Genomic DNA, 23,478 nt, shown 5'->3' with positions numbered 1-23,478 from the left:
GGAGGACCTGCTTTGGATCACGTACTGTTCCATACTGTAACTCCAATAGTTTATATTCAGCAGTTAATCACATTTTTATATCCAAAATAAAAGCATAGGAATGTTCAATTTTTGCCAGGTTTAGAAACAAAGATTTTAACTGATATATCATTTTCTACTACATGTCCTCCAGACTTTTCATTKTAACTGGAAGTGATAATCCCAGAATTTCCATTTCTGAGTGGGAAACCAACATTCCCAAATAGAAAAGGCAATGAACCTCTTCATGAACCATTTAAGAGCCTCTTAAAGAACTTTTAAGACAAGTTCCTTTTTTTGTGTGTGAGAAAGATCTTTTCCCTAAGAAATAGTTCTCCTTTGTACTGTAGGCAAGCTCCAATGTAGAATTTTTTACACTACAGCTATAGCCTATAGCTATAGCATACGGGGCTTGCTACACACTTAAGAAAAAATACTGAGTGGCTGATTAGCAGTTACACGGATAGAGAAAACCAAACGCATTCAGATTACCTCTGGGGTTATTTCTGCAAAGCAGATTTCTACTACAAATGGCACTTTGGCTAACTATTGACTGTTACTCTGTCCTTGGGAAGGTATCAGTCTTGAAAACTTGCTTACTACATAAATTAACATTACATTGCTTAAATTCAGGAGAAAAGTAACCTCTGAGAATAAGGGCCTAATCTCCACAATGAAAAGGAAGATAACTGCGTGTTTTCTTTTGTTTTGTATACTCACAACATAGTTTGTATAAGAGTCTAAATTTTATACCAATGCKCTCTCTCTCTCACATACACACACAAAAAGAAAAAAGACAAAAGGAAAGAAAAAAAGAGAAAAGCACTTCATCCTCTGGAAACTTTTGTGCCTCTCTTTGATTACCTGCACCTTCTAAAATCCACATTGGAAGAGCSGTCCTGCCTAAAAATTTTAAGATTATATACTTCAATAAATACATTATCACACAAATCAAACCAGATCAAAATCATATGGGCTGATAAATCAGATTCATACCTTGACTCTGCTGAGAATTGCAAAGGAAAGAGGAAGGTGTAGAAAACGGACCATTCTCTAACTCCTAGTCTTGACATGCAAATAAAGACATCTGAGGAGCACACAGGTTGGAAGCTGCTGTAACATTCTATCATAATTAGAAACATTTCAAGAGCCCTGTAATTTCCAATCAAAATTACAGTAATTTCCGATATACAAGCCATGATTCATGACAGAATTTTTACATTCCATGGGAGATTGTAGTGGCCTGATGTATGACACACTGAGTACAGCACTAACATAAACAATTCAGTTTAATGTTTAAACAGCACTTGGTGTTTAGAATCCCACAATAAAAGAAACATATTATTGTAGAAATTATCACTTTGACAGTGATTGAAGGGTAGGCAGGCATGTGGCCTATAAAGCTGTAATTTTTACAGTCCACAGCTTGAGTTTAATCATTTTGATATAACATTTCCAAAATAACCTTTTAAATGTTCCTTACAGTATATAACTTAAGAGACAACATCCTTTCTGTACAAGAAATGGAGTGAACTGCAAAATGTGAACATTGTAGAAATCAGAAGTTAAATAATATTAAAAAGAAAAAAGGCATACAGATACTGAAAGACCAAGAATCAGCTTTCACTGGAAGATGCTATATTTTTCTATGAAGTAGTTTTAGAAAACTAAAGGAAAAAAATGACTAAATGGACTTAACATTTAATCAGACATGAAAATTTAACCTTGTAGTCATTGGTGCCTTTAACATTTCTTTCAAGTATTGATACAACCACRGGTCTAGTCTTTCCCATTTTTCTGATATGTTTTTCCTTTACTGGTTTGAGTACATTCTCACTTTGGTCATRGTTTCACATACTTTGCCAAACTTTCTTAGAAGACATGTAACTTAGGATAATCATGCCCAACAAGAGAGTATCTTCCTTGCTGAGCTCCCTCTCCTGCCACAAAATTTGACAGAAATATTTCACTTGAAGAAAAGAGAGTAGAGTATTGTATGACAAAAGGTTCAAAATTGAAAATGCAATGTATATGAGTGCACATGCACAGGTAACCAGCAGTCATTGGACTCCCTAAAAGATCATACATATTTTCTCAGGTTTAACTTGGATGACTGTAACTTGTTTAGACAACTCAGATATCTGCCCCATCTCCACTACACGTCCTCAAGAGTGGGTCCGTTTCACCAAGCTCCATTGCTAACTAACTGTTTTCACAAAACCCAACCCCTCAGCATTCCTGGTTACAGGCACACGCAATTGCAAAACATCACCGCCTCGAGATTAATTGTGTGGCAATACCTATAGCTCGCACACAGCTTTTTCCTCGTTCACACCAACTACGAATTTATGAAACTGATTCTTTCTAAGCTGTGCAAGACCTGCAAACATACAACAAACTCATCTCACCGATGGGGAAGAGGGAAGACCGTCTCTCAAGAAGCTACTTGTCAACTCGGTCTTTGGACTCAACAGCGAGCTCTAAGTTGTGGCCTGTGCTAATCCAGCCAGTCATTACAGTTCCCACAGAAATACATTAAAAACAGACGGGAAAGAAAGCATGCATGACAATGAAGCTGCCGCGTCTGGGAAGCTTTACCTGGCTTTTGGTTGCTGCAACCTTTGCAAACAGCGCTTGAGATACTTTAGCTCTCTTCATTTCCTGCTGAATCTCATCATAAATGGAAGCATTAATGTTCATGGAATTATTTTCTGTTTTTCCATTCCTTTCTGTAGCAATAGTAGCTGTTTTGACCTAGAAAAAATATTTTATGAGACATTTTTTATTATGAAAAAGTTGTTTTTCTCTCTTTCTCTCTTTCCCTAGTAGTCACCCTTTCTATTTTATTCAAACCTGTTCAGATATTCTTTCAGCATTCCAGAAATTTAACATTATAAGTTACAGTCTTATATTTTAGCACTATAAGTTAAGCCACAGTTCAGGCAAATGGGAAACAAGAAAATCCAGCATATTGTAACAGGTGAGTGTAGCTGAAATATGAGTGATTGTTAGCTGACCATTGTGAATTTCATCATAAAACAAGTTAGGTGGAAACCTGTCAAATAGCCTTATGCAGACTTGTGAATCTTTACATGATTCCTCTGCCTCACACAAATTAAGTGAGAATTATAACTACAGCATAAAAGAATCTCAAATGAAATAAAAAGTACAGATGCATCTTGATTCATGTTTTATGTCCTGAGCACTCAAATGCATGATAGTGTAGAAAAGTTGTCGCTTTAGGTTTACCTTCTCTTTAACTATTGGGTTAGCAGTTTAATTTTTAAGCTACTTAAAAAAGCAACAATTTAAACTAATGCATATTTAAATTTACTCATTCACAAAACCAAGATGGGGCTTTATTAAAACTATTAAGTCTTGTATTTTGCTTATCTACATCAAATCTACTTTTTTAAATACTGACATCAAATATACTTTTATTTTAAATTGATTCTTGTAGTCTTGGTTAAAAAAAACCCAAAAACATGAAAACATGACAAAATGATTACTCCACAACTACTTTTATTATTGCTGCACCTGCAGCGTTAAGGAAAACTGGAAAAATAGATCAGTGGAGACATAATGTACAGGACAACATCACCCCTTCCTTCATTGGAAAGCTTCTGGAAATGATGGAAGCTATGTTTCAACACCAAGAAGCATCACATCAAGGTTATAGTGCAGTTTCTGCAGCATCACTTGAGAGGGACAGAAAATTAGTAGTATTTTGAGCATTTTCCCAGAGTATCCCTACAATAATATCCATAGTTATGGATAACATTTTTCTTTAGCAGCTATGCTGGCAATTCTTGCCTGACAATAGTGGACCTACAGATGAAGGGGAAGACTGGATTTCTGCCAGGTGATGATGCAAAGTCCAGCTTTTTGATTTTGATTCAAACTTACCAATTCATACTGAAATTGTTGAGAGCTGAATTAACTTAGCCATTTAGAAGTTAGATGTGTAGTCTAAGTTCTTTTTGAAACCCCTCAGGGTTCAAAGGGAAATGATGATGACATGATAATTTATCTGTTAATCTCACTCTGCATGAGCTTTCAATGTCACAGGATCTCATGTATGAGTCAAAGGGTTTGGATGAGAGTCACACTTAGGCAAACCATCAGCCCAATTTTGCCTCGAAATGTCAGCATGCTCAGTTCATGGTAGTACCCTCTATGGTACCTTTAAGATAAAATAATCTAGTCCAGAACCTGTGAGTGCATGCCACTTCTGCYGAGTCCGTTTTGTCTATTAGGTGTTACAGGAGCAATGCTGGCACATRCCCTTCAGCTGCAAATGGAAAAACCTCAACAAGAACAAAGCATATGTACATGCTTCCTCCAACTGCCTCCTACTGGTAGGCATTAGGCTTTCCAGTGTCCAAAACCAGGAGTACTAAATGACACAAGAAATGTAGAAAAATACCAGGATGTTGCATGTGGTATACCGTATGATTTGTTTTCATTTAAAAGCAATTTACAGCTTGTGGCAATGACTGGAGGAGTACAGTATGGCGTTTTACATATGATACCATAGTAGGTGATGGCCAAGCCTAGGCCAACAGAAACATTGGAGATGCCTGCATGGAGGCATTGGAGTGGGCAACATGAGGAACAGCACCATGAACCTCCACTCTTCAGGTGGGAAATGCAGAGTGGGAAAATACATGCTTCATTCTGAGCAAATTAACCTTGGGCAAGAGCAGGTGCATCTCCTGAATACCACATAGCACCACCATCTGCAAATTACAAATGAAAAGGACCCATTGGAAGAAAACTGATAACCAATGGCAATGTTATATACTGTAGTATACTGCACTATATACTACTGGAGACAGCTTTCACTGTTTGCATGCAAAAACTAGGCTAAGCTAAATTAGTAAATTAAAAAGTGATGGCTTTGCGGTCAACACATCCTCTTGGACCATATATTCGAACTCTGTCAGAGTTAATTCAGTCCTTCCAAAAGAAGTACTTCTAACTTGTAATCAGTCTTTCAAGGTCCTTAAGGGCAGAAAAGAAGATGAAGGTACTCTGGTAGAACATGAAATTCCATAGAATCTTTTGGGAAAGAAATACTTTGATTTCGTGATCCTGATCAAAATGTCTTTTCTTCCACAAGCATGCTGCCTTTTTGATTGTTACTCGGTTTCAAAAAAATAGCTCCATGTTGTAGCAATTCTTCACAGACCACTAAAATGAATTGTGGAGTGAATACTCAGGTCATTAAAACACAAGTCTTCTGCACAATGTTGGTGACATGATTTAAAACACGAATCTTTGCCCACACTTGTCAATGCATGATTTAATATGGATATGCATTTAACTCAGGGGAACTACTGAAAATCCCCATTCTGGTAGGCAAATCTCATCTATCTTTTTACAGGTACAACACAAAGCTCAACTTTGCAGCATCTACTGTGTCACTAAGTTAAAAGAAAGATTCCTGTTGCCTTCTGTTGATACTGAACAGGGAACTGAGCAACAGAAAACATCTGCATCAAAATACCAGACTAGCTCAAAGAGCTTTGGGAGATTGAAATTCTTGAATTTGTAAACTAATTGTCTTGGGGACTATCAAGAGTTGTTGTTTACAGTCACACCCTCTCCCTCTCCCATTTACATAGTAGAATTTTTACATATAGAAATTCTTCCCCAGCCTCTTAACAATTTCTTTCTAAAGACCAGGAATAGACTATGGCTGGACTAGATGGGCCATTGCTCTGCTCTGGTCTGATGAATACCATGTAATAATGCTAATTAACCTCTTGGTGAATACCTGTATGAAAGACTGTTTCATAATTTGTACACAGCAAGCATCTAATCTGTTGTGCAGAATAGATAGAATTGGGTTCAAGGTAGGTTCTTAAAGATGGGTTCTTAGAATTGGGTTTAAGATAGAGGCTGATCAAATTTATGTTGAAAAAAATACCCTCCTCCTAAAAAACAAAACAAAACAAAACAAAACCAAACAAACAAACAAAAACCCATGCAACTTAAGGACTTGGGAGAAGGTGGAAAAAAATCATTCTGGAAAGAAAAACACAACAAAACATAATCTCTCATCCCATTCACACTTAAACACAACATCTCACCCCAGCAACACTTATACCTACATTTTCTGGTTTGAAAAGAAACTATAGATCAGCTAAACTGTTTGTGAAAATAATCACATTTTCTTAATATTAACTGAATAAGGGAGCAGTACTTTACAAATTTATCACACCAAGAATTAAAATCTGTCTGGCCCTCTTCCTATCACAATCAATTTAGTCATTTAAAAATACCTGTAAAAAAACTAACACATCCTTCCCCTGATGGCCTGCCCAGATACATATTTCATCATCAAATAAGATTGATCACAGTCATGAGAACTTCTGGATTTATTCAATTTTCCTAAATAAAGGACAGGTGTTTGTTGAACCAATCTGAGTAAGTTTCCACAAATACGGAAGCTCACTTTTTCACCATCAAAACTGAAACAAAATCTCTTATAACATATTCTCATAAGTACTGTTTTAGCTTGGGAACAAAAATCTTCTTTAATCCTGGTTTAGCTTTTAATATTACATCGTACATTAAAATTCATAAAGTAGTTCATTCCAGGCAAAACAAACTACTTTTCAGTTCTGGTCTGCAAATAGCACAGGAGGTACAATAAATGCTGTTGCTTTCAGAAGAGCTTTTATCAGGACAGGGTTTACTACTCCATTATTACAGTGGCGCCTGGAAGAGCAGTTATAGTTAAGTGTCAGTGTTTCCATTAACTCTCCTCCATGGTGGTTTTTGCAAAGGGAGAGGGTTGCATTTAATATTTTGTTCATTGTGAGTTTCATTAAAATGTAATTTGGCACAAAGACTATCAACCTAAATCTCAAATTGTTGAGAGACTTAGAAATACAAATTTTGCTGGTGGCTAAGTGTGACTTGTGTGTATGTTTGAATTCCAGGACTCCACAGTGATGTTTAGGGCAAGCTGGAGATATCCAGAGTTCCCTGAATTGGAGATTCAGTAGTCTGAAAAACTAGCAAGACACTGTCCTCAAGACCAGTCTTTCAAGAGTAACATCATATGATGGTTCTGGGACCCAGGCTGAAACTGCTTTAGTGGACAAGAAAACTTGACATTCTTCTGAAAGGTCCTGTAATTAACTCTGTTCTTTAGCTGTGAAATTRCCCAACAYCACTTGAGACAGACTGAGACATTACCTTGGCAGAAAGAGGTAAGTTAGGATGAAGGGTTTGCCTTTGCTCTGAATTACCTGGACTTTGGGAGCAGGGACAGATATTAAGAATGACCTGTATTTTATCTGCAGCCAGAGGTAGGCCAAGATTACATTTGTGAAAATGAAGGTTTCCTTAAACTGAGTGTGCAGAACAATGACTCATGCAAGATTTGTGGATACGTCTTAAAACATTGCCTTGTTAAGATTATATTCTGCCCTTGACTTGCATGTACTCTATTTTTACATAGGACGAAAATGAGCCCAAAGAGTTAGCAGGAATTTTCTTTGGGGCACAGAGGTGGGGGGAGGGAATTCTCCAGCTCTGCCAAAATGGTTTATTTGTCTTCTGAAAAGAAACCACTCCTAACTGCAGAAAGGCTAAAAATATTCTGAAACCCAAATATTCTGAAAAAGAAAATCTAAGACTTGTTTGCCTGCCCCGTTCTCCCTTCCAGATCTGCTATGGAGAAGGGACCCTTTTTCATCCCAAAGCATTCAATGGGCTCTGATCAGATGGCAAGTCCATCCCCAGTGGGCACCACCCAACCTCTGAACACAGCTCGACACTGAACAGTGCCTAAAGTATCCCACTCTCTCTCTTTCCCATGCAACACACACTAGTCCTATCCCTTGAGCTTGACTTAGGAATACCCAGAAAGGACCTGTGTGGTAAGTTAAAGGTGTTGAATAATAATAATAATAAAAAAACCCTAAAAAACAACAGGAATAAGAGAAATACAACAAAATTCCCCCCCCCCTCCTTCTAGATTGGAGGAGTTGAACTGCGTCTCCATGCAGTACCTAGCTACTCGAGATGCTAATATTTACAATCTTGAATACCCCAGGAAAAAGTTTAACACAGAGCTTTTGTCACAGGAAAGTGGCAAGATGAACATTAAGGAAAAATTCTTGTGCACGCTGTCCTCTCACGGTCAGACCTCCAGTGTAGAAGATAGCAGCAGCCTGACCCGCTTGGGAGCCATACATGTATCCTGATAACTCAGGCATTAGAGGCTAATGATTTCAATTTTAAAAAAATAAAAGAAAGGAAAAAAGAAAGGAAGAATGATTGCTTTTTTGTTTAAGTTAGGAAGAAGGGAGAAGTATGAGAAACAAAGAGCTTCTTAAAGGATTTCAAAAAAAGAACTGGAAACAATCCAGACACATTAGTTCAAGTAGCAACTACTAAGAATGCTGTAAAAATGAGATAAATTCAACATAGTTCCCTCTAACTCAGGCACCAGAGTTTAGACTTGGTGTGTTCCTACTATCCTATCAGACCTCCAAGGTCACGCTTGCTGTTTTGGCATGTAACCATATGCATAATTCACACAGAGCAAGCCCAGCCACTAAATGGTTAAGTCTGCTCTACTGTCTGGCCACCAGTTGGCAACACAAAAATGCAAAATAGATCCTTTTCAGGATGTTTATTTTCACATCCTTCCGAAACTGATAACTTGCAATTGCAAAATAAACCTTCATGTGTGGCATATTAGCTCCCATTTTTCATGGTTTCATAGTTTAATTGTTTCAAACGTTACATTGGTCTAAAGATTTAATATTAAATACATTGGCTCTTGTATAAATTTTGCTGTCAGGATAAATGGTCTGTTCTGTCTTTCAGTAGTTGTCCAAAAAGTTCACAGCTAAGCTAGAAAAACATTATGCTGTATTCCTGTATAGCAAACTTCAAATAATTGCTTAGAATAAATTCTGTAGTTGTAAGGATGCTAATAGTTTTATTTCCTCAGTATAAAATATTCAATAAAATGTGGACATTTTGGAGCTGGTGGTGGTATCAGAGTTAATAATTCTGTGGTAGTATGACTACAAATTATTTCTGCTATGATTTATAAAATTGTATTTGCTAGTGCAATTACTAGAATAATTTAATTATTATTTCTAGCATTAAGTTTTGTACTTATGTTACTAACATGGATATCTTAATTTTGAAAATTAGGTCTCAGAACATTTAGTAGCAGGTGGCAAGTGCTACATGTGCTTATAGGTGGATCATTCCAGTAATACGTGAAAAGGTCATGCAAGAACCCAACTCAGAGATTTCTACATGCTGGTCTGCACAAATCCACGCATTAGGTAAAGTACACGTTTTGTAGCATGACAGAGAACAACATAACAACTAGAAAAATCATTTTATTCTATAGAGCTCTAGTGTTAACCTATAAGCTTTCAGTTTTAACCTGTTTTCCTGTTAAACAAAGCAAAACTGTATGCTTTTTGCACTTTGAACGGTCTCTTTTTATGTTATGATGTTAACTGTACCCCTGATTGTCGCTAAAAGATCAAAATGTAAATATACACAAGAACGTGGCAGAACGATCCATCCCTTCCCCAAATCTGGATTACAGTATGTATTGTCAGTAAAAAACTCACTTCCTTTCTGGCTGCAAGGCATTTGTACAGTTTAAAGTGTGAATTGAAACCAATTCAAGGACTACCTCTGACTTGACATTCTTCTGAAAAGTCCTGTAATTAACTCTGTTCTTTAGCTGTGAAATTGCCCAACACCACTTGAGACAGACTGAGACATTACCTTGGCAAAAAGAGATAAGTTAGGATGAAGGGTTTGCCTTTGCTCTGAATTACCTGGACTGTGGGAGCAGGGACAGATATTAAACCAAACTCAAATGTTATTTTAAATAGAGTTATCTGTATTTAACTATTTCTCACTAAAGCAGTACTATGTAAATAGACTCTCATCCTTTATCTTGAATACTATCTATAGTGGATTTCCCAGACTAAACTCAGTTAATGATAACAAAACTAGACCATTAGCACAGCCTGTTCCTTCTGCAAAAAAAAAAAAAAAAAAATTCCTCTTCTCATGAAAAGTACTAGAGCAGGTCAGAAGTGATCTTCTGTCCTCCCTTTCCCTACATTTTTGTTATTTATTACTCTTAGTGTGGTCTTTAACATCCATTAGCTGCAGAAAATTTAGAAAAATAATCTGTGGGAATTTATAGTATTGCAAATGAGTACAGAATATAGTCACAGGCACATGTTTGAGCCTGGCTAGTCAAAGACTGCTCCTATCACCACAAAATTCCCACAATCCCAAAGCCTTGCTTTTTTCCTTTCTTTTTGGCATAGCTCATCTGGATATTTAGCATGTTTCCCACATATCTGTGCATCAGTTTGCTTTGTCCTTGCAAAGCTACAACYTTAAGCCACAGCAATGCAGGTTATTTCAGGAAAGGTATATCATTTCTGGAATGTTTCATTCACAACAGCACATTGTGGAAATCCTATGCATTCCTATGGCTCACACCTATATTTTTCATACACCCTAAACTGGCATAAATTCTAGAGCTTCTTTGACAGACGTAAGGACTGCAACACTGCATTTCTGGATCCCAGTCTGTCAAACTTACTCATTTTTTGGAGCATTAAACAAATAGACCCACTAGATTTTGCAGAAATCAATAGGAGCTTCATTTGAATGAGCACTGAATTAAGATTTAATGAACATATCCCAATCTTCCAGAGCGATGGATACAGCAAGACTGTTATGCTCCAGCAGAGTGATTRAATGGATGCCATTTGGACATACAGGCATAAATTAGAAGAGCGTTGCAAGCTGTCAATGGCTTGACTTAGTGAAGGAAAGCCCAACATTTTGAGAGGGAACAGTCTCTCCCCCATGCCTTTAGCTTTTTGTTTTCTGGAAGATAATTTTTAAGGCAATATGATGTACTAAGTGATACTTCGACTTTCATTCCCASTCAGTTCAGTTATCCAAATCCTTTAAATTCACTATTGAAAATTGTAACATAAAAACAACACCTGACAACTATAAGGAAAAAAAAAAAGGAGCTAAAAGCCAGGATGTTCTAAGACCAGATCAAGCTCAAGTCTTAATAGAGCAAGCAAAAACCCCTTGTGTACGTGTCATAATGTAYAGAATTTATCTTAAAACTACAGAATATATAGTAACGAGCTGCCACTATCATCCAAGGCATTTCCTAAATTTAATTTGTGATATGCACTGAAAATAATGATTCAACTAGCTTTAAAAAAATGTAGTAGCACTAGTAAGCTTTTTTTAATAATAATAATAATAATAAAAAGTATCACCCAGCAGGACACTGAGAAAGCAGAATGAGCACATCTAGAAGACAGAGAGAGCAGTTTACTTGTGGAGGACGGCTAGGCGGTGTGCTTATGAGAGGTGCTGGGCCCATGGCAGAGGCTGCGTTCAAGCTCCTTTCCCTTTCGTCCTGGTAAATTCGATCTCGTTCGGCTTCTGGCAGCTGCAAGAAGTTCTGCATAGCCCGAAGGTTTACCAGTAAGGACTGCGAGGCAGTCTTGGGATCCTCTTCCTTTCGGAGGATTTCTGAGAGCAAGCCCTGTAGGGAGGGGGAGGAAGAAAAGGCTGGATAGTTAGCCTAGGTGAGCTTTCATAAAAATGCCCTCTGCAAAGCCACTGCCAATCATTTCTTTTCATTCTTTCCACAAGGTTTAGAACAAGAACAGCACCAAATGTACTATTCTCTCCACATAGGAATATATTAATGACAATTTAGGTAGCAGAGAAGAGCGCCTCAATTGTACTCTTAATTTTATTAAGCATCTGTTTTATATACAACGTAAAGTGAATTTGCCTAATTGGTCTCCTTTCTTTTACTGGTTTAATTTGCCATAAAATCTTTCACAGTCACCAGACAATGAGAAGTTAGGAGTAAATGAAATTCACCTATTTTAGAGGCACTAGCTTGTACTCATGCTTTCTAGAAAAAAAACACAGTGAACTTATAGAAATGGCTTTCCACGTTTACAGCAACTTAAACCACACCTTGGGAAGAAGTGATATTTCATAATTAATCTGAGATGACAAATGGTAAACGCATAGCGTTCCTAGAGTACTACTTAACTGACTCAGGTCCATATTTGTTATATGTCGATACCTTGTTTTGAGAGGCGAATTAACAAGACCAAAGAGACATATCAGTTTAAAAACAAGTGACAAAATTCACTTTTGGCAACTGATGTTGAAGTCAAAATTCAGCAAAACCATCCGCAGACCTGTCAGAAAGGGTGTAGGTAGCAAACACATTTTTGATTCAAAGATGCCATGTACATGGGGATGTCCTTTAACAGGCACTTAGGATATTACATAGAGTTTTGATTGTGAAGAGTGGCAAGTTGTTGCAGGTCGACAATACTTTCCACAAGGGAGCAGCTGGTTGGCAAGGGCGAGTTTGGGAACTTATCGCTGGTTTCAGGGAGCCTGTTTGGGAAGGGCTGCAGGTCCCAGTTCCTTGGTTTGTTTACTGCTGCCGTCGTTTGGCGATTTTCAGAGGCCGGCAAACATATATTGAAGTGAGTATTGGAAAGAAAAACAGCAAATGGAGCATAAGTAGCAGCAAGCCTGAAACGGCCAGCTGCGGACGGCAGCAGGCTTATACAGACCACCCCAGGTTTCCTGTGCAATCATTTGATCTCGACTCTCAGCAATGGAGCAGGTCTGGTGAGCTGGGACACCTAATTACTCTAAAAGATGAAACTTTTATGAACCTATGAGTGCAATGAGAACTTTAATGCMGACAGGTTCTTGAAATTTCTCCCTTCCCCCACCAAACCCTCCTTTTAAGTATGTCAGAAATACAAAATGCTCTACTGTCTTGAAGTGACAAGGTAGGACAAGAAAACTAATTTTTGCAAAAGCAAATGTGAACTTGTTTTTAAAATAAATACTGCTGTCACAATGGGACAAGGAATGGTTTGGTCTGAGATGTTTTTATGGCTGGTGTAAAGCGAACATGGATGTTGTTCTGAAGAAATAGCACAACTCAGTGCTTTTTTCTTAGAGTTGCATTTAAGCTCCTTATCAAGGGGTGGAGGGGGGAGGGGAAGGAGGCAATAAAAATGCTAAAACTTAGAGGCAATCCTGTTTTAGACATCTGTTCCTAACAAGGTGCTACAAAAATCTACTGCACAAGCCTCTGCTCACTGTCACCTCTGTAGTGATGTCTGACATGAGCAGGACCCTAAAGAAGTTGTCACCTCTCCTGAAGGTCCTTTCATACCTGCCAAATGCCCCTTATAAACATCCTAGGAGGAGAGCTGGAGGGAGAGTGCTCCTCCAACAAAGTCCCAGCTTCCCACACCCAGTTCATGGAGATGGGCTGCGGACCCCTCTCTTAGGTCGACTGGGCTCCCCGTATGCAGTGGCACTTGCAGAAGGGAACGGGGAAGCAAAATACAAACATGCTTTCCAGCACTGAGCCTGAAACAATCTGGAGGAGGATGAAAAAATAAAATCCTGGTGGATACTTTCTTACCACTATTCTTCATCCCTCCTCTTTGCTGGTGTCCAGGTAGAAACTATTCAGAAGGTAAATATATGAGTTACAGATAAAAATGGCATTTGTGTGGATTATAATCTTTAAAAAATTTTCATAATGATTAGTCCCAACAATAAACTTACTTATCAACAAATATGGAAGTTGTTATATATGAGTTTGTTATACTTTAAGTACTCAAGGCCACTGCTTTTAGTGTTTGTCAGTGGTAGGGTTATACTACCCATCCTCCCAGGAGGAGTCAAAAATGATTTAGTGCCACTGGAGACAAGGCAAAGCTGCCTGCAGAACACAGGAAGTATGACTGAGGTGTAAACACATGCGATTTCTGACCACTGCTCTGCTGAAAACAACTGCAACAGGACTAATAATAACAATAATAAAAGAAAACCTCAAGTGGACTGATCACTGGCAGGAGAGGAGACTCATTACTAACAACCCACTGTCAGTGGCAGAAAATATCCTTGAAAAATAGTCTAGCCCATAGTAAAAATATTGACTGGTATAAGCCTTTCCCACATAGTGGGCAGCTTAAACAAGTGGAAAAGGCTGTTTTTTTCTCGTATAGCTTTTCCCCCTCAGTGAAATAAATACACAAGGAAAATAGACGGTTGTATTTTTGTGGTGTTTGCCACTATAGGCATTTCTGTAGGACAGTTCTTGGTGATTAGAAATGCCATAAAGTAATCACGCCCCTGTCCTCCCTCATCACTGCCATGATTCTTAGCACGAGCCGGAAGCGCAGCAAARGAGGCAGATGTAGAGAGAAGAGGGAGGCAGGAGCGCTGGGGGAAGGCATGGAAGAGATGCTTATTGCTAGGAACTTCGAACCTGAAGGTCAGAACACGTGTGTGAGTAACGCGTGAAAGCAGGCGCTGCGCGATGTGTGGGGGAGCCGTACACTGCAGTTTCTCTGCATCAAACACTACTTCGGTGCTAGTGCTTCAATTTTTTGAGCACTGAAATTCAGCAAAAGATCGTACGACAAMACATAAAACAGGAAAATCCTAGGAAGAATGCTTCAGCCTTTGCATCCTTTCACATACTGACAGGCAGAGATTTACTATTTATTCCACCAGGTTTGAACTGATTTATCAATATACATCTCTTGGTATGATCTCCTGATACTGTACATCAGGATGTCCAAATGCTAAATGCCATTTTGCACAGAGATTATAAAAACTGTTAGGGACAGGGTCCTCCTCACTCTTCTTCCTGTTTACTCTTCTCACACTGGAAATGTATTTTCTTAAGATGTTACCAAATCTTATCAGGGTGKGTGTGTGTGTGAGAGGGGGAGAAATTTACACCTCATCACAAGTATAATTCATTACTAATTGAACAAAAATGTTCAATAAATATTATCAGTGCTTTCAAAAGCTAATTATGAATTCTTTAAAACTGGAGATAAACGAAAGTGCCTGCCAATATGAACAAAAACACTGCCTGTCTGGCCCCCAGTTTGTCTCCTCTTTGAACATAATCACTGATTCAAACAGATTTTATCAACCTTGCAGAACTTCAAAGCTCCAGGAAGAAAAATGCAATTTGCCAAAACCTCCCCAAAACACGCAGCACGGCCCTGAACACTATCCGTCTCCCTTGCAGTGTGCTTCAGTCACATGTCCAGGTGGAAGATTATTTGCAAGCTCCACCCAGCAGCCTGGATCCCTGCCAAGTAAGTTATAAGCAGACACATTTATCTATGTCGCTTAGTAGCAAGAGGAGAGCTGTCATGATAGTGTAATAGCACCTTTTTACCTTTTATTCAATAGCGATATGGATAGTGTGCTTTTTCTTAAATTACACTACGAAGAATTATATGAATACAGTGGCAATTTCTGTTATACTTAAGCAGGCAAATTTCTCTCTACCACATAATTTACAGAACTCAAATTCAATAAAACATTACATGATGGTCCATTACTGTTATCAATTTTGAATAATCCATCTTCATTTTTCATTTTACTGGAAAATAAAGTGTGCCAAAGACAAAATGGAAGGGGAAAAAAAGTGCCTGAGAAGGTGATTGGTGTAAACTTGGATTTTGTTTTAAAATTATAGAACAGTTTACTGCATCCAAGAGTTCTCCCTCGAAACAGCAATTGCCCAGACTTAGTATGAGCACTGTCCTAAATGCACAGAAGTTTTCACATACGAAAAAGGCACTATATATGAAAGAAATGCAATGTATTCTGGCAACTAATTTTTTGAACAAGAAAGCATGGGGGGTGAAGGAGAAAAGAGGGGAAGAGAACGGCATCTGGCAGAAAGACCGAGGAGTATTCCAAAACGTTCAGATGAAAACCTGTTGCTTGTGGGAAGAAGAAAAGCGACAGGAGCACTCCCCCTCCTCCTGCAACGCYGGAGAGGAGAGGTCACCTCCCTGCAGCGCGATCCCAGCTCGTGCCGCGGAGCGGTCGGGATGAACAAACGCTGATGCTCCAGCTCTTTTGAGAAAGACCTGAGCACACTAAAGGGCCTCCCAGTTTACTAGAAACTGGGCAGTCRGCTGGATGCTATTTGCTCACAGAGGCTGTAGGAAGGGTTGGCATCAGGACACCACGTTTCGGCACGTCCGCCTGGGACTGCCCTTCGCTGGCGCCCCGGTCCCCAGGCCAGCGAGAATCAGCGGGACACAAACGCCCATAAAAACGCATGACAAAGCTGACTTGAGCCTGGGAATTTCGACAGCATAAGGTGTCTGCACAGCACACTGACATCAGCTGGGAAAACACACTAAATTTATTAATTCAGCTGAACGGCAACTGAAACATCAGCAGCTCAGTTTACTGAAATTCCCCTTGCAAACACAGAAGCTGGTACCCACATTTGCTAGCCAGGCTTGAGGTGAAATTCAGACCTGCCAGGACAAATCCTGACGCAATAAACTTTTCCATGGTGCACAACAAAGAGCTTCTAACAGGATTCACGCTATTTCTTTGCGGCCAGTGAACTGGAATCGCAACTGCTGAAGGACAAATGAAATTCGGGAGCCAACTGCACACTGGAGCCTTCCTAGGAGGGATGGGGAGAAACGTGAGAGGTGTGCCATCCACAGACCCSTCTCCTGCTGCCGGCCACAGTCGCGGCACTGTGCATGAGTGGAGATGCTCATTTTCACCCCAGTTATGGCTTTCTGGACTCTTCTTTGATTAATCTTTGCAAGACACATTCCTGAGAGCTACACATTTTTGAAACTAACATCCTGACACCAGGGCTAGGGAGAAATTATCCAAGAAGAGACTAAGAACGCCCCTGAGATTTCCTTAGGCGTGGCTGGGGGTTTTATCCCCTCTATCTTCTAAATTGTAACTTTCTATTAAAAAAAAAAAAGGAAAGATCAGAAGTAATTTTATCCGAATTCTTTCTTTTGGGCTGGGAGTAGACAGAAATATTTCTAGTCAATATTCTTCCCCCCAACACAAAAATCCTTGAAAAATATCGCCAAATGTTGAATACCACTCTGAGCTGGTAGAATTCCCCTCACTCATCCCAAAACTGCCAAATTCTGTATTCGTACTGTACAGTGCAAGTCTGTAAAATGGGAGGTGCCAACATCTTCAGCCAATTCAACCAAAGTCCATTTTTGTTACCAAAACATTAAGGTGAATTACTCTTTTATTTAAAATTCACTTCCTTCCTTTACTTTTATGCTGAAAGCAAATCTCTTCCCTCATCTGAGACTATATCTAGACATCAGTTTTTTTGCGCAGAACTCCTAACCGATTTCAGTGAAGTCTTCTGCCTTCAAAAGCTGATGGCATGATATGGTCCCTGGACACAGCTCAAATATGCTTATGACAGTTTCAAAAATGTCACTGTTAAGCCTGAGTTAGCTTTTTATCTCAGAAAACAGTAGCTGAATTTAAACAAGCATTACTATTTGCTCTATCCCCCCAAAAAGGGACAACAGATTTTACATCAGCATTAGAAAATAACTTCTAAATAGCATCATTTACTGAAGTGTTACCCTAATTTTACTTAAATGTGATCCTTAAATAAATTCTTGAATAAGTTGTTATAAATTCTGAAATACAGCAAGCAAAACAAATCTAAATGCTTTCATATCAGAAATCACAGGTATCTAGACTTGTATGCCTACTTGGGCTTCAGCTGTTACTGTGGATATAAGTGACAGGTTTTAATTTGGCAAAGAAAAAAAATGTGCCTACAACGAACTCTTCTGCAGTCAATGGGGTTTCACTTGCCTATGAGCAGGCTGAGATATCTTTTTACAAGAATAAGGCTAATATTGCCTAAACTACCAGTATTTTTTCCTTTTTGTTCCCCACATCTGCTACAATAAATAACAAATATTGCAAACACTTAAGCAGCTAACTTCAAATACTAATATAATTAGACAACACAAATTGTAGTATATGGGGATACTACTATGTGTTCTTTAAAGTAGATCTAGTAGAATATTGCAAAATACATACATACATATATATATATATATATATACACACACATACATACACACATATATGTAATATTTTTTCACTGGATTTTTTTTCAATATGCACTTTTGGGGTTTCCACACAATTTGGGTCACTTTGAACACATTTCATCAAGCTGGTTAACCTCAATGTCTGTGGAAGACCTGAACTATAAACAGATTTTAATAGCATTTATAGTAAGAAAAATGTCTAGTAATCAGTAATCAGAACATGTAGTAGAAATCTGCCCCTAGAGTTCCACTCATCCTATCTCAAGGGCATCTTTATATGCTGTGTCATATAAATTCAATGTCCAGTCAGAACCAATCACCCTTGTATTTCAAATAACAAATCATGTTCATGCACAAATGACAGATCAAAAACTGTATGTAAAACTAGCTGTCAAAAACTGAACAAATGAATTTTGAGGGGGAAACAAGCTGGGAGAAAATAAGCTGCTTTTAGACAAATTTGAGAAATAACTATCTAACGCATTATTTATTTTCTGAATTATTTGCTCAGCCTTTTGCCCCAGTAAGATGACAGCCCCAGACAAAGGTAACTCAAAGCTATCCTTATTATTTCAGTACTTAATAATATCAATAGTAAAAATATTAAATATGGTATTAAACAAATATATATGTTCATTTATTTATATAAATATTAAATACTGGAACTTAACCCACATAATAATCCTTGCACTAGTTACACACGTAACTCATGAAATAATGTATGAAATACTTGCATGGTTAAGAGGGAAGACACACACACAGAGATGGACACACACACAGCTCTACAGAGAAATCACACCATGTCTGTACTTCCTTTTAGCTAAAGGAGGACATAAAAAATTTTAAGGCAACAATAATAATTCAGAATGTTTACAAATGACATGCCGCTGCAAACCTGGTACAAATGCATTTGAAACAGTCATTATCCAGTAAGCTATGCAAGGAGAAACATCAACATTTCAGGAAATGCCCAAACTATAATTTTCCATTATATTCTAGGAGGGACAAATACTTGTTCCTTAAGTTTTAAAATGTAGAATCCAAAGCTAATTTAGTTAAATATATTTAAAATACTTCTTATTAAGAATCCTATTATATTTCCTGTTAAAATAGATTTTTTTAAATTTTGAGATCTTATTATTTGCGTTGGATATACTGACATTTCTCCCATAACTTCTGCTTGATTAAATTCCATGCAACATGGCATTAAGTTAAATTCATAGAGCAGAATAAATTATAACAGGGTTAGTTTCTAAAACAGGTGTAAAAAATAACACATTTTAGTGTTACTTATCAGCTTTGCTAGGGCTAAAGTTTTTTTCTGCACTGAAGAGCTGAAGTATATGCTCTGATGTGGACATCGACAATCTCAAAACAACAAGCTACAAAACCACATGAAAGAACAGAAAACCTAAAAATAAAATTTTTATTTTTTTCAATTAAGGTCATTTCAGAATGTGCCTATGAGTTGTGTTATTAAGATTTTTATTAGAAAATAAAAAAGTAAATGCAAATAAGAATGAAAGACTATTTCAAGAACATCTAAGAATATAGGTTGTTCATGCATATGGTCAGTATAGCTATACCTTCACAACACAAAGGCAATGTGTTGAGTGACTTCGTGAATGGCATAGAGCTGTTCATTTTCCTTTCCAGCAAAGATTAAGTCATTCAAAACCATCACAATTGGAAAGGAACAAATACACCTCTAAGAACAGTGGGTATATCCACAAACTTGGTCACTGGAGATCTGTATACTGTATCAACATGGACACTGCCAGGAAGTGTGGTTCTTCCACAGGAGCTAAGTGGCAGAGCAGAAATGAGCAGAGAGACTTAAAAGGTGATAATTACTAAATTACTGATAATTACTAGGATAAAAAAAGAGGGAAAAAAAAGAAAAAAAAAAGGAGAAAAGTCCTCTCAGATTGAAAAAAAAAAACAAAAAACCACCAAAAAACACTGACCTGAGTTCGGTTAAAAGCCACACGTGCAAATACTGCCTGTGAGATTCCTGCTCGTTTCAGTTCGTCACGGACCCACTGGTAGATTTCGGAAGACACCTCTGTGTTTGTTGAGACCTGCTGCTCCAACGGCTTGTTCATGGATCTACTGACAGGAGGAGGGTGGTTCAAGTACTGTTGGTTTAAGGACTGCTGGGCTAGAAGTCTGTTCACTGCATACTGCTGGTTCAGCAACTGGGCCATTACCAGCTGCTGATTTACCAGCTGAGGGCTAATAGGAGTAGATACAAGTCCAGGGTGCAGGTTTGGAAGCGGGGTCCGAACAGATGGTTGACTACCATGAGAAAGCTGAACAGGGGATGGAGGCTGTTCGGCTGTGTTCCCTGGGACTGGCTGCTGACCGAAGTTGACATGGTTGGCACCTTGTTGGGATAGTTCAGAAAGGCTATCCATCTCAACTACGTTGGAAAAGAAACATTGAAAAAGCCAACATAAGACTACACAGGTACTGAAAATTGTGCACTTCATGCTCCTGATAAGACAGGCTGATATAAATAAATAAATAAATAAATAATCACATTCATGTCCAAGCTCACTGTTCTGCCCATCCTAGTTCATCACTGCTACTATTTTTTGCCTTCCTAGGAAGGTGTAGCAGACACTAAAAAACCCCCAAGAACCCAAAGAGCCGATCGTCATTATGGAGTTCTAGGACAAACGTCAGAACAGAAACAACATGCTGAGAAGCACGTATGGCAAAGAACTAACTTTTCTCGAGTGCTTTGCAAAGGTGCAACTTAACAATTGCCAGAAAAAACACGAGCATGTGACTGCAGAAAGCAGACGTACAAATGATGGATGTAAAGTACTTGAGACCAAAGTGATAAGCAACTAGGGAAGCAGCATGGACAAGAGACAGGAAAGTAATCCATACACTGCATAAAATGAGTGTGAAATGAGTGCAGAAAGAGAAAAGGGGGCTGGTATTGGAAAGCATACCCAGATCTTTTTGAAAGGGAAGGGAAGAGAAAGAAGCCCCCAATGACTAGTCTTGTTGCTCCAGAGGAGTCCTTGCTAATCTATCTACAGTTCCCGGCCACTGGAAATCTGTAACAAGCAGGACGGGGTATGGACTTCCCCATGCTCTGCTCATTTCTAGATGCAGCATCAATTGTATGGGACTCCTAGGAACTAGTATAATTTATGTAAATTACACAGATGGGCTGCTTTATCTCCCAACCATGTAGGCATTTTTTTTTCAGTGACTTGCAACATGGTTGATTTTTTTCTTATATTAACTCATATGCCTTGACACACCCTCTTTTTTAATTAAAACATTTTAAACTATAAGAGTTTTTCCAGCTCCCCTCTCATATACAGTAAGATGATATACAATAACTCCAGGTTAATGTAAAAGTGTCTCACTTTTATCAATTTATACCACTTTTTCATTTTAAATGATCTCAGTTCTACATTTTTAGAAATGCTGGTTCAGATATAGCTTTAGGAAAATGTGCTTTTATTTAAAAAGCAAAAGTCCAGTATCTTCATGTAAGTGCTATGACATTATTTTTCTTATACTAGCAAAAAACATTTAAAAGGAAAAAAAAAGAGTAGTATCTGTGCTTTTCATAGTAATTATGATCTTCATTAACAGTTATTCATTAAAATCCCACCCTGTCCTTCAGAGGATGAGAACTGGAAAAAGAAACTGGCACCTGGATTACCACCTGCACCCCTGCCCTCTCCCTCTCTTCCATCATGGGCAGAAACTAAAAAGGCATGTTCATCTGCACAGAAGTCTGACGTCTAGAAGCGGGTTTCAGTCCCTCATCAAGGCACCTTGTCCCCATTCCTTATCAGCATGGCTTCAGGGATACGTTGGCCTCTCTTCCCAGCATTAGGTTACACAGAAGCAAGCGTACACACATGTTTCATATTCACCGGTTTCAGTGTCCCCAAATGAGAGACTATGAACCTGTCTTGGCAGGTCACATAACATGAATTGCAGCCAACTCCATTCGCCTCCTGCCCCAGACACGAGCACACTCTCACTACATTCCCTCTGCAGGGTTTGCACCATGCATAGCACTTGCCACATGCGCTTCCCTGCCACCGAAGTGGGAATGGTCACATCCTCCTGTCCATGGCCACGCTGACTGGCTCATGGACCACTTGGAACCTAGTTAAGTCTTATCACTGGTTTTGATTATCTCATAAGACTATAAACTTTTAGAACAAATCAGAATTACACAGAAGGTCCAAGGCAGATTAAGGAAAGAAGCTGCCTGTTTTCACTAGCAGAAAGTAGAGATCAACCCAAGTGGGTCATTCACTTGGAATAGTAATTCAAGCAATTATCACAAAAGTGATACATTGTCTTCATTATAGCCTTAAGCTGTAAAAGGCAAGAAACCCGTTTTGGTAGATGAATGACTTTGCCTCAAATACTGAAAGCTAAAACAAGCTCAAAATCCCATTCCAATGAGGTCCTATTTCTTCATTCCACTGAAAATTATGTAGAAATTTTCTGACATAAAGCATCCAAAATTATGTTAATAGGTTTAAGAAATAGTTTTAAAAAGGACAACACAGAAAGAGAAAAGGTACTAAAGAATTAGTGTACCCCACTGTTTATTTTTTTCCTCCAGTAATTTTCATATGCTCACTAGAATAGGCAAATTATTGTCCTAATTATTATTTTAAATAAGTTGAAACCAGTTGGAGAAAAAATAYGGATTTATAAAAATACAGTACTCTTGTTGGAATGCAGTGGCAGTTATAGAAGACTTTCTTTAAATATATGTTAGCTAGTGCAAAAAAAAAACATTAAAAAGAAAATCAGTCCGTCACACTTCTAGGAACAGGTTTTTTAAACAATTATTCTAAGCTGTAGAAGATCTCTACATTTACAGAATGACAGCTTTACATCTCTGGCAATCCAAGTCAGTTTGGCTGTTTCAATAGCAAATATTTATTTAAATGAATTCTTTCACTATATATGTACTTTCTAAATCTACTCATCAAAAGCATCCTAAACTTACTGTGAAGGGACCTGGCTTCTTATGTGACTGTGACAGACCTCAACATGACACTTAATGGTATGTATCCACCATCATGGCAACTTTTTTTTTTCTTGCTTACCCATCATATCTTTTGCCTTCTTGAAATGTTTATACCACCTTCCAAATTCCTGACATTTTGCTGCTGAGACATTTGCATAGTAAGTGCTGTTCACAATGGAAGAAATCATACTCTGTGTGAAAAGGGGAAAAGAAAAAAAAATCATCTGTAATACATAGCAGTACAAGTCAAAGCACAAATTATTTCAACTGTTGAAATGATTATACTTTTAGACTTCGAGGACCATGCTGCATTTTTAATCCTATTGTCCAAAGCCTTTWAAAAAAAACTCATTAATTGAACATTAAAACAAAACGAGGTATACTATAAACYGGAGCAAAAAGAGCAGATGCACTAAGAGAAGAACAAAG

The 23,478-nt window shown here is 38.2% G+C and overlaps 1 protein-coding gene across 3 annotated transcripts in view; it reads right to left on the bottom strand.

Annotated features, from left to right (window-relative positions):
- SATB1 (SATB homeobox 1) overlaps nucleotides 1–23,478 on the bottom strand; it is a 74,933-nt gene that overhangs the window by 24,171 nt on the left and 27,284 nt on the right. For all 3 annotated transcript variants that reach the window (XM_085307501.1, XM_085307499.1, XM_085307500.1), the window contains exons 6-9: nucleotides 23,129–23,240; nucleotides 19,988–20,442; nucleotides 11,399–11,611; nucleotides 2,617–2,772 (exon numbers count right to left, since the gene is read on the bottom strand). In XM_085307501.1, the coding sequence (XP_085163627.1) occupies nucleotides 2,617–2,772; nucleotides 11,399–11,611; nucleotides 19,988–20,442; nucleotides 23,129–23,240 (936 nt within the window). The remainder of the gene's footprint in view (nucleotides 1–2,616; nucleotides 2,773–11,398; nucleotides 11,612–19,987; nucleotides 20,443–23,128; nucleotides 23,241–23,478) is intronic.

Source organism: Rhea americana, unplaced genomic scaffold (genome assembly GCF_003343005.1).
Source record: "Rhea americana isolate MKP2758 unplaced genomic scaffold, rheAme1 scaffold_26, whole genome shotgun sequence".
NCBI lineage: Eukaryota > Metazoa > Chordata > Aves > Rheiformes > Rheidae > Rhea > Rhea americana.
The sequence above is the reverse complement of the archived record's forward strand: the minus strand, read 5'-3'. Positions and strand labels throughout refer to the sequence as shown.